Source organism: Apis dorsata, unplaced genomic scaffold, assembly GCF_000469605.1.
Source record: "Apis dorsata unplaced genomic scaffold, Apis dorsata 1.3 scaffold_1135, whole genome shotgun sequence".
In the NCBI taxonomy this organism is placed as follows: Eukaryota; Metazoa; Arthropoda; class Insecta; order Hymenoptera; family Apidae; genus Apis; species Apis dorsata.
The window spans coordinates 22,889-36,517 of NW_006264233.1; the positions used below are offsets into that span (position 1 = coordinate 22,889).

Consider the following 13,629-nt stretch of genomic DNA (forward strand, 5'->3'; position numbering starts at 1 on the left):
AAGATTCTGCAAAAAAATTTAATATTACTTTTAAAAATGAAAGTTATTATAAATAGATATCGAAATTTTTATAAAATAGTAAAAAACATTATTGTTATATATATTATTATATATATACATATATAACAATATTAAAAACATTTTGTCAAAGCACCAAATGGATAATAATATTTTTGAAAATGAATTAAATAGTTATATATTTTTATATATACATATTGAAAAGATCCATTTTTTTTGTATTTTTAGCATATACTGATATCAGATCAAAATTCATTTAAATTAATATCAAAAAATATCAAAGAATAAATATCACTAAATGCATATTATTATAATAAAGACACCAACTGTTATATACATTTACAATTGTCATATCTACATTCATCATTATCAGCAAAAATGAAATAAAATTGGAATTTCATATTTCTATAATATATTTCATTTATAATCATATAATCAATTTCATATTCTATAATATAATTTCATATTTCTATAATAATTATGTATATTCTCACGATCAATTTCGAGTTTATAATGAATAAATATGTTATAACTATTTATTAAAATGTTAATTACTTACTCGATGGATCTCCTAACTTGCACTTTCCAAGAAGAGCATGAGGTCTCTCCGTCGTATTCGCGAAATTGATAATAACACCGTTCAATGTTGCATCTCCGATACAACCGACAAATGGAGTCATAGCTCCAGTTTCAGGAATACCGAAAACAGCCGGTAAACCACCGATATATAAACTACCGTAAGGTATTTGTAATACAGGCGGTTCTATGTCAGAACTGAAATTCTTAGTGTCATCGATATCAAGTTTCAAAGAGTCGTATGAATGCGTAGCTGTGACTACATGCCACTCATTATCATTGAATTTAATGCTTGCGAAACTCGTTCGTAATTCTTCACCCTGACTGTTGAAGACGAGTACACCATCGATTAGAGATAAATAGCTAACTACACCTTTCTCATGATCAGTTACATAAAAAATTAAGCCATCATTCGCTAAAGTCTTAAATTTCAAGTTCACTTGAAGAACATTTGGCACGGAAATATTATGCCATCTTACATAGCCGGGTGCATTCTCTTCGAAAGACACCAAACTTGCAAACTAGATTAAACAAAAAAAAAAAATAAAATAAAATTAAATTATTAAAATTTTTATTTATATTATTATATGTAATTTTATTTATATTAATTAATATTTTATCTATTGCTTATGATTGATATGTCTCAATCGAAAATACGGCAATCAAGCATCGAAAAGTTTATTGATACAATCTTTATATAAGATTCTGATAGATAAAATATTAACATTATTTATTTAATAATTTTTATTTTAAATTTTTAATTTATATTATCTACAATAAAGCTCTATTTATTAGAACGAAATTTTAATCGATTAAGTGAATTCTAGCTAAATTCCTATTAATTAATGCCAAGTATCATTCTAATTATATATATGTTTGCTACGAATGAAAAAAAATATAATATAATAATATAACGAATGAAAACAAATATAATATAATAATAATAGACTAATATACTACATAATTCAAAAAATAAGCTAAATATATGATTGAATTCAGTTATCTAAATTTGAATTTCATTTATTTAAATAAAAAATCAAAAATAGTGGAAATAATTAGCAAATTTATTAAATGAAATTATCCATCTAATTAATGAAGTTCTATATATATATTATAGTTTTTTAAATTAAAAATAAAAAAATTGAATCTCTTTATATTTAAATAATGCTTCTAATCTAATTAAGATAATTGGCATTATAATTATTGAAACAATGAGTTAGAAAACATAATAATTTGATTGAAAACTTATGTTTCAAAGATTATAATTATTCTGGTTCAGACTACAGAATTATACTTTTCAAATATATTAGTAAAAATTGTACCTATTACTATTTCATCTACACATATATATCATGATAGTATTTGCTTTAGTATGCTTTAGTTTTATAAATACATCATAATGATAGACATCTAAAATAATAGATGAACTAATATCATCAAATTTCCAATATTTTTCTATACAGATATTGGATTCCACGGATGTGTTGGATTTATGGAATGTGAAAATAAAATAAAATTTTGAGTGATGAAATTACAGTAACAATATTGTATATATGGTTAATATCGCTACCATTAGACATTATAATTTGAATTATCCATTATTTTATATTTTATTTTAGCATTTCGCACATTTGCGGAATGCTTAAGCTCTCTATGGATATATACTAAGTATAATATTAATTCATCATTTAGTGTAACGTTAGTTCATCAATAGTTATACATTTTAAGTGTCATATATCATAATATGTTTATAATAGCTGATATTAAAATTAATAAATGATAGCTTAATATTATAATTAATATAATTTATATAACTAATATAATTAATATATCTATCTTGAGAATTTAGAAATAATTATATATAAAATATAAAATATAAAATAATTTTTGTAAATTATAATTATATCACTTTCATATTTTTATATTTGTTATTCTTTTATTATTGTAACTTCAATTGTCCGGTTTTATATAGAATAATGATGATACAATGGAAAATTCCTCAAAAAGGGCATGATTTTATATAAAAAAACAATATATCGAAAATAAAATCTTTTTGTATGCTTTGCTTTCAAGAAAATCGAGTTTAAATATTTGTCAAGTACATGTAATTATTTCTTAATTTAATATATCTCGATATGGCTTACTTTTTCTAAATTCAGATTTATGTTTATTGTATTGGATAATTAAATATAATAATAATATAATAAAATAGAATATTAACTATTATGATAAATTTTACATTTAAATGATATGACTTCTTTGAAGGTCGAATTGGTTATCATGGAGCTTAGGCATCATATTCTCCTGATTTCATATCAATTAACTTTTATTTATGGATCAAATTTAAATAGATTCACATTAAATCAGTTATTTATTACAAATTTTAATTAATTAAAGAAAAGAATCACATCCAATCATTTAAAACAGCAGAATAGCTAGAAAATATCCATAAAAATTTAGTTAAATCAAAATTGTATATTCGAATGGCCAACATTTTCAACAATTTTTATAATAATTTATAAATAATAAAATTTATATATATTAATATTCTGTTTTATTATGTATTTTTAATTATCAAGTATAATAAATTAATAATTGAATCGAATGTAAATTAAAAGTAAATTATGATCAAATGTATTAGATTATAATCAAGTATATATACACATGTATTCGACAAATTTAAAGTCGACAAATTTAAATTGAAAACAAAGGATCATATGAAAAAATTTTATTATATATTTTCGATTTTTTTTATATAGAATTACGCTTTTTTCAATTGTATCATTTAGCGATCACCATGTATATTATTTTTTCATGAAACATGATAAATATGGTAGTATCAGTTTACTTATTTAAGTGTTATTTATTTGTTATTTAATTATGATGTGTTTATAGAAATAATAAATAAATAATAGTCATCCTGATGCATATACTGTCATAGACGCATTTATGTACATAAGTAAGATTCAATATAACATCTCAAAAGCCATGAATTTATAGCAATTCGAATTATAATCTTTGAGGCATAAATTCTTAATTGAGCTATTATTCATTCTTTAATTCGTTGTCCTAATAATTAAAATGGAATCAATTATTTAAAATTAAAGACTATTTCTCTGATCTTAATCCTCTTGAAATATATTATCAAGGTTATCATTTTGAACAACTTTTTCTTATATATTTCAACGATCATTCAGCTTTCGATATATAATACAAAATCAATATATAATATAATGCAAAAATATTTTCTATTTCATATATCATATTTATAAGTGTCTGTGAATAAAATTTAGAATAAATTTGAATTAAATTTAAATTAGATTTTGATTAGATATAATATATATATTATTTCTTTTTATCCATCTTCTATTTATCCACTTCGCGGAGATTAAATAATAATTAAATTATAATAATTAAATTAATGAATTTGATTAATTGACCAAGAAGTTAATTAAAATTAAATATTAAATATTGTTGTAGATCTATTCCTTAAGAATTTCGTATTCAAATGATACGATAAATAAATCTAAATTATCTCTCTCTTTTAAATTTAACAATTTTAACTTTAACAATTCAAACTTAATTTAAGCTTAATTTAAGCTTAATTGTAAATCAAATTCTTAAAAAAAATACATAATGTAATAGTTAATACATTAATAAAATAAATATTTATAATATAATAAATAAAATAAAAATTTTTTATTGCAAAATAAACTAAATTTATAAGATGCAGAAAATGCCAAAATTATTTTCAAAAAAACCATTTTAAAAAATTTAATATATGTAATATATTTTTACGCGAATGTTTCTTGTCTATAATCTTAGTAGCTAATTACTTGTGTCGAGTTGTGTCGTAAATTTTTCAAAAATCCTCTTTGTAAGAAATGCAAATTTAGACACACATTAAATTAAACACACAAAATTAAACACACAAAATTAATTAAACACACATTAGAAATCTTTAAGTTTAGGAAAAATCCATTACATTATTAAATTCTCTTAGTAAATATTTTCGTATCAATTGTATTTTTACAAAAAAAGAACGCTAAGAGTGCAACTTTAAGAGTATGAAAAATATAAGATGTAGATTTAAACAAAAATTTTCTAATTTATTAACTATTCTTAGTTATTTATGTTATTTTTACTTGTTAAAAATAAATAATGTTATTAATTAAATGTTAAGAAGTTATGAAGTAAAAAAAAAAATTTTCTTAATGATAAAAAACAAAAAAACAAATGAAATGAGTCTTTATAACGTTTTTGTTGAAATGTAACTCTATACAATATACAAAATATAAAACGAAAAAATAAATTATAAAAACAAAAGTATTATGTTTCAAATTATATATCTGTCTTCTGAATAATAATAAATATATATTTAATATATAACGATTTTGATTACTAATTTGAATTGATATTTGACTTAAATTTAAAAAAATAAATAATAGATTGCGATTCATATTAAACTTTATATTATATCGTTATCATATTTGAAAATGTTTTAAACATAATATTAAAAAATGAAATTAATTAAGTTTTAGGCAAGTTATATTTATAAAACTTAAGATAATCTTATAATGCAAAATATAATAAAATATAAAAATATAAAAGAAGTAAGTCTAAATCGATATCGAATTTTCATTTCAATTAGATTTCAATTCAATAGATTTAAATTAAAATCAATTAAATTTATTCAATTACTAGAATAGATTAAACAAAATAATTCATTTCTAATTAAAATCTAATACATATCTAAGATAAATTTATTCCGAAATCTAATAAAATAATTCAAATACAATCTAAATTTAAATCTATCTAAATCTATTCTAAATTTAATCTAAATCTATTCCAAATTTTAAAAATATGACATGTAATATTAGAAATGTTTTTGCGTATTTTTATATTTGAAAATCGAATGATTATATAAAATGAATCATCTGAAAGTTGAAATAACTTCGAAACTGTTAATTATATTGAAAAAATTTTCAAATAAAAGTTAAATAATTTGTAGAAGAATTCAAAATAATTCATTTTTTTGTAAATAGACAAGATCAAATTTTCTCTTTTAAATGAAATTATATATCTTTTATATTATTTATTTTATATATTTATATTATTTAATAGATCAATTGATGCAATTCGTTATTCTTTATTAATCCTATGTCGAAAAATTATTAGTTTAAAAGAAGATATTTAAACGTAAATTTCATAAAACTTTATACAAAATTTCTCTGACAAAAGACAAAGAAAGTACAAATCGAATGATCCTTGTCTTTCATATACATATACTATATTTTCATGTAAAATTTTATAAAATTAAAATATCTTTCAAAGTAATGACTTTTCAATATAAAATATAATCGAATCATTCATTAAAAATACTGCGATTTCATTTAAAAAATAAACTTTATACATTTTTTATACATCCATTTAAAAAAAAACAAATTATATCAATACCTTTGAAACCATTTAATTTTTGTCTAAACTTTTTTTCGATATAATCAACAGTTTTGAATATATTTTATCTTTCAATTTTAGTTTTTTAATTTATTCTTTATATGCAGAATTACTTAGGACACTGTTCTTGATAAGATATTTAAAATTCAAAAACAATAAATACTTTCATTTCAATGATTACTATTATTTTCGTAAGTTTTCAAAAGATTGATAAATCAATATACAACGAGCATATTTATTTTATAAAAAAATGTTATATTACCCGTATTGGACAGCCAGGAATTACGCCAAATGCTTGAATGTTGCGAGTCAAATCAATTATGGTATCGAAAATAAATACTTCATCGATACAACCTTCGAAACCTTCATTGGTAACAGGTTTGTAAGGATGTTTAGCATTCGGTGGATATCCTCCGAAATAAATATTATCTGAGGATATCAAGTTTCTTCCATTTCCTTTTGCCTTACTCTTAACTACATTTGCACCATCCACTTTCAGAACACCCGACTTCTCGTATCTTAAAGCTTGCAAATTGTGCCAATTTCCATCATTATATTTATTCACTGACTGCAAACTAGTTTCTCCTTCACCAAGATCGTATTGATAAAGGACGTGACCATCCCTCATTTCCAAGGACAGAAACTGTTTGCCTTTACCCATCAAGTAAATCAAGCCATCTTCCGCAAATGTTTTAAAGTTCAATCTAATGCTAAATTTCTTAGTGTCCGGCGAAATTTGGAAATCTTTCTTTCTCAAAATGGCGTATCCATGTTTGTCGAATCTGTAACCAGTACTCGGTTGGAAGTTGATTAATTTATCTCTTTCTACCGCTGGTTTATCGTTATTCTCTCCATCGATGAAATTCCAGAAGGATACCGGCGTGTCTTCTCCTATCACAAGCTCTTCCATTTCACCCTCGAACGAGGTCGCAGTCACAGCGTTCTGCATATTGAAAGACGATGGATAACCACCTACGAATAGCTTCGAGTATTCTTGATCCACGTTAAATATTGAGTATGAACCATGCAATACATGTGTTTTTTCGTATAGTTGCTCTTTGCCTTCTCCAATATCCTCGCGAATAATTAATTTTACATTCTTACCAGTCCTCTCGACGATTATCTGACGCCATATATTATCCGATACGAATTTGTTATTAATGATTTTCTCAGATCCAGATCCTAAATCAATTATAAGTACTGGATAACCACTTTCGATCAACAATGCCATGAAATCATGGGTTTTCGAGCGAGGTAGTTTAACATTTTCCTCGTTTCCTAGATAAAGGAGAAAACCGTTGGTCGTATTCGTTCTGAAGTACAAAGATATCTTGGTAGAAGTAGTCAATAGAGGTAAATTTTCTGGATTCTTCAATTCTAAGGTAGTATTTCTATAAAAAGTAAGACCAAGTTTGTAACGATCTGCAAGTTCTCTCGCATTCGCAATTTTGTTCTTTAATGTTTCAATCTTGCTCTGCAAATCGGTTCCATTAGTCTCTATCATTTTTTGATTATTGTCCAAATTATTTAATAATTTTGCAATATCTGGAAGATATTTGTCAACAATGTCTAGTTGCTTTTTTGCCTGAGATACGTCACGAATGGATTCCGAGATGTTTTTCGACAACTGTTTCGTTTTCTTCAAATCTTCTGGAATTTGATTAACGATACCCTTTGTGTCCCCTTCGGAAAGTTTGATATTCTTCTCTACCTCTATGATTTGATTCATAGCGTCTTGAGCTACTGTCGAAGAAGAAGTTTGAATATTACTAAGGATCTTTTCAATGTTGTCTAACATTTCTCTGTTGCGTTTATTTTGTTCCGAGATTAAAGCTGCGTCTATTTTGGCATTATTTAAATTGTTCTCAGGCTTCATCATTGTTTTCGACAAAGTATCATTGGCCGATTTCAGCAGATTTAAAACTGCCTCTCGCGATTCCGACATCATTTGCTCGATACCATTTGATAATTCCGTAGCGTTTATTGCTGCGTCATGAGCATCTATTGCAGCTTTACGAGCAGCTTCAATAGCTGTTCCTATATTTCTGTAAGCTGAAACAGCTTTCACGGCATTCGTATTTCTTGTGTCGGTCAGAAGATTATCCAAATCTAAAGATCGATTATAAAGATATTCAGCATGGTCCTGTGCGTCTCGAACTGGAATTACCAATCCTATTAATAATTGATCGTTTTCTGCAATTGTTTTATTTAATGTATCTGTAGAATCATCTATTATATTATTTTTCAATATATCTATGTTGTAATTCGCTTCGTCGAGATATTGGCTCGCATTTCTATTTAATTCTTCTCCAGACATTAAATCTTCCGCAGCCTCCGCAGTAGAATTTTTCACAACATCGAAATTTCCAGTCTCAGCTGCAATTCTGTTCTCTTGATTCAATCTGTCGACCGTGCTAGCCAACTCTTGAGCTTTCCAAATAATTTCGAGAAGATCGTCCAGTTTATCAGTCACGTTTCTGATTTTGTTACTAAGATTATCAGCGATAAATGATAAATTATTGACTGGTATATTGTAATCGAGCATTTCTGACAGAAGAATATTAGATTCCTGAGCTTGATCTGTTGCACGATCTCGAAAATTGACGAATGATACTTCTTTGATTCTTTTCAGAATGTCTGTTGCTTCTTTCAAAGCGCTATCTACCTTAGCACCAGTACCCAATTCAATATTCAAAGCTAAAGATTCTACTTCAGAAACAGTCGATTTAACTAAATTTATTTCTTTGATCACATCTTCTTCTAGCAAATTCATATTCTCCAAAGTATTTTCTGCGGCGAGTTTCCATCTTACACTGTCTTCTGCAGTATAATCAATCTCGCGTTTCTGATTCGAAACTTCTAACTCTAATTTACTAACTTCTTGTTGCAAAGGCAAAAAGTTCACTCTATTGGGATCTAAAAGTTTCACCTTGGGATATAGATCATTCACCGAATCATTAATAAATTTCAATCTCTGATTGGTGAAGTAACTCTCGGCCACATTGTTAAACTCTTTAAAAATAGGATTTAACATATTTGATAGTTCATCCGTGACATCTAGTAAGTTTCCAGTGCAAGAGTCACAAGCAAAGCAACCTTGACCTGGAATTAACACATTTCTGTACGGACAGTGATCACACTTTTCTCCAATAACTCCTGGCAAGCAACTACATTGACCAGTAGTAGTATTACATGATACCCCAACAGAATATCCAATATTACATTCACAAGATGTACACCCATCTGCTCCGTAATTCCAATAACCTGAAATTAAATATCATATTTTTAAATATAATATTAAAGATACGCGTGTATACATATAAGTACATACGATCTATAATAGATCGTAATCATAGATCATAAATCTGAAATCCTAAATTATAAACAAATTATAAATTTATAATGTATTTATAATTATAATTATGTATTTATAATCAATCATAAACAAAATTTTGAAATTTAATCATTAAAAAAAGAAGTAGTTTTTCAAGTTTGTAAAAGGCGTAATTTTTAGTTATTTTAGTTATTTTATGTTATTTTTATTAATTCTAAATCATCAATGTATATGTTCATATTTTAAAATTCTTTTTGAATTTTTATTTTGAAATAATTTCGTTGATCAATCAAACAATTGCAATTATAGAGGCTTATAATGATTTTTCGTAGCTTGCCTTGTTTGATCTAATCTTTATTCAATCAAAGATTTAAGATTTAGGATTTAAGATTTTCTTAAGACCGACTTATAAGATTATTATAAATAATATATCTATGTTTTAATCTGTCTATATAATTTTTAATATAAAGTAATATAATAAATATCGAAATATAGATTCGTGAATTATGAATATTTATATTTTATTTCGTGTTATTATATATATATAGAGTGTTAATATATTTATATTAAATCTTTGCAAAATTTCTAAAAATCAAAAAATAAATATAAAAATTTATATAAAAATGTCGATTGAAGTTTATTTTTAAGTTATAAGTTTATTATTAAGTTTTATATTTAAATTTGCATTTTTTAAATAAAACAAAATAAAAAAGACGATTTTATCTTCTTTACACTATTATATCTATCTTCATTTCGCTTTATCGAACTCAAATATAAATTATATAACTTAATAATTAAGTCTTAAGTAATTTTTACATTTATTTTGACTTCCAAAGATCTTATAATTATATTAATATATTCTTTAAAAAATATCCGAATATTTAACAATGACAAACAATATAATTCTGTTCTTTTTATAATAAAATTTCATTATTATTTTTATTCTAAACAATAATTATATATAGATAGCATACATATCAATTTCAACAATCACAATATTTCAACAATTCCGAGTCATCAGTTAAAAATCGATTCTACATTCAAATCTTGAACTAACATTTAAGCGAATTTCAATTGCATTATTTTGATATATTTTTCATTCTTAGTTTTTTATTCGGATATTTTTTTTTATATATAAATGTACATATAAAATAAAACATGAATATGTTAATGTATATATATACATACGTCCCGCAAATTTTAATACGAGAAAATAATATAATTATATATATACATATATAAATGAATATTATTTGTTATAAAAACTCATTTAAAGTTTATTTTTAATACAAAAATTATTTTGTTTTTTTAATTAATTATTTTATCTTCTGATAATATTTAACAAGTAAAATTTAAAAATTTAAAATTCTAATGTCAGAAAATTTTTATACCATATAAAATTATGGGTATATTCAAACTTGCATATTTTATCATTTACTTTAATGTCATATTGATATTTGGCATATATAGTTATATTTAACGAAATGAATCAATACGTGAAACGAAGTTTAATAGCGATTATTTAATGCTATTGAATTTTTATAATTCTTGAAAATAGAATCTCGAAATGAGTTGAGAAAGATAAACTGTTAAATAAAATTTGATACTAATTCTTTATTTCTTAATTCATACTTGTTTTTTTTTCTTTTTCTTGTTTTTTTTTTTTTTTGAATTTGGAAAAATTGTCTGTTAATAAGCATTCAGATTTAATCTCATGAACATTTCAATAAAAAATGGATACTATTTTTCTTAAATTGTAATGATGGCAAGGAATAAATTATCTACACTGACTTATTAATAGAATTACATAATTTTTTAGTTTCTATTTGAAATCTTTAGATATATTATCAATTAAATGTTTATTTTTTCAATCATCTTGGATATGAAATATCTCTCTAGTTTTATCAATTCTATTCCTTTAATGCGAAAAAGTTAATATAAATACAGATCGATATTAGATTACAAATCTTGTAATTTGGCTCAAAATAAGCAACTCGCTATTCCTTCTTTTTTATTTAAAGTTGTTCACAAAGTGAGAAATCCGAAAACGAATGATAAGTCCGCGAAGACAAGAAATCATAAATCAGTTCGGAATCACTTGACTGAATGAATCAAAGATATCATCCTATTCTTTTTTAAAGATATATAATGATTTTCTGATATTAAAATTTACATTTTTGGATTCTACTCATCAAATACAATCAGAAGCACACAAAAATAAATATAAAATTTTGTTTTGTCTAAAACGAAATTTAATCGTGAAATAAAAATTTCTACCTGCAATACATTGATCACATCTGCGTCCAGTGACACCAGGTTTGCACAAGCACTGGCCAATCATGTCATCACACTGACTACTTTCCGAAGCGATGCCACAGTCACACGCTTTACAACCGTCGCACGTATCATAACCATAGTAATTATCCGCGCAACGATCGCATTGTTCTCCAATCACGTTCACGCGACAGAAGCATTGGCCCGTATAACTGTCACAATGTTCCATTCCACATTCTTTGCACAGACAGTTGCGACAATCTTTCCTCTCGATAGCGTCACCGAAAAATCCTGGTGCGCAAAGATTACAAGCTTCGCCATAAGTGTTGTTTAAGCAACGTAAACACTCTCCTGTTCTGGAATCACAAGAGCCGATTTGATTGGTATCGATATTGCCGGAACATTCGCAGGGTTTACAATATTCGCCATAAGTTTCAGGATTTCCATAGTAACCGGAAGCGCAGGATTCACAGCGAGCGCCATAATAGCCAGGAAGGCAGTCACAGCTTATTTTGTTTCCTTCTTCATTCACTTGGCAGCCAGTGGCGAAATTATTGGATGGAACAGGCAAAGGACAAGCGCAAATGAGACAATCAGTGGGAGTTCCTCCGGTAGCATTTCCGTAATAACCTTGTTCGCAGAATTCACAATGATCACCCGTTGTACCATCTTTGCAATCCTGTAATAAAAAAGTTACATATATATTTCTAATGTGAATTTTATCTATTAGGATGTTTCATAAATTTCTTTCGCATCACACTAGGATTGACTTTAATTGATTATTTTTATATGAACATGCAGCTTTATCTATTAACCATTTATGGCATCGGTTTCAGTCATCTCAGAACTCTTTTAAAGTAATTTCGTTGGTAATATGAATAGCCAAAGGAAGTATTTGGGGCATGTTATGCTTTATTGCTTTAAAAAAGATGATAGTAAAAATGATACTATAGACGAATTTTATACTGTTTACGGGAGTGGTGCTATTATGACCATCTGCAATTGGTTTAAGAGATTTAGAGCTGGCAATTTTGACTTGAAAGATGAAGACCACAACGGCTGCCCAACAATGACGAATATGGACTTTATCAAGGTTTGTTCAGCTATTTGCTGAAAATCCGCAATATAATGTGCGCAAGATAGTGAATGCTATTAACATTCCCAAGACAACAGTACATAATCACCTGATCAGGATGGGATATGTCGATTGATGTGAAGTTTGAATTCCACAGCTATTGACGGACTGACTTTATGAACCGCGTCTCTACGTACGATTTCCTTCTCTAGCGACATGAAAGAGATCTTTTTTTAAAGAAGTTTGTCACTGGAAACAAGATTTGGATTTTATATCAAAATGTGCATCGAAAATGTACTTGATTTAAGGACAATAAACCTTCAATTGTCGCGAAGATTTCACTCGAAGAAAGTTCTTTTATCCATTTGGTGGGATTAGAAAGGTATATTCCACATGAGCTTCTTTCTCAAGGTAAAACCATTAATTTTTACAAATATTGCGATCAGCTTGATAAATTAAAATACGTCATAGCAGAAAAACGACCAAAATTGGCAAATCGATGAGGCCATCACGACAATGCAAAACCGCATGTTGCACTTTGACTGTAAGAAAAAAACTATTACAGTTTGATTGGGATGTTCTATATATCTTCTGTATTTCCCAAATCTTGCTCTATCGGACTATTACTTGTTCCTATTATTAAAAAATTCTCTCCATGATAAACGATTTAAATCCATAAGCGAAATAAAAACGCATCTTGAGAAATATTTTGCAAATAAACTCCAATTTTGGAAAAAATGAGATTTCTTGACAGATGGAAGAAGGTGATAGAGCAGAACGCAATTCATATATAACGCAATAAAATATCGCAACAAATATCGTGTATTCATTTCATATCAAAGAAAAAGAAAGAAACTTATAGGATACCCTAATATAATACATATATATATATATA

At 25.8% G+C, this 13,629-nt stretch overlaps 1 protein-coding gene across 1 annotated transcript in view; it reads right to left on the reverse strand.

Moving 5' to 3' along the window:
* Positions 1 to 13,629, reverse strand: part of LOC102676619 (laminin subunit alpha) — a 46,139-nt gene that overhangs the window by 4,277 nt on the left and 28,233 nt on the right. The window contains exons 12-14 of the mRNA XM_006624813.2: positions 11,663 to 12,338; positions 6,314 to 9,315; positions 578 to 1,115 (exon numbers count right to left, since the gene is read on the reverse strand). Of these exons, the coding sequence (XP_006624876.1) occupies positions 578 to 1,115; positions 6,314 to 9,315; positions 11,663 to 12,338 (4,216 nt within the window). The remainder of the gene's footprint in view (positions 1 to 577; positions 1,116 to 6,313; positions 9,316 to 11,662; positions 12,339 to 13,629) is intronic.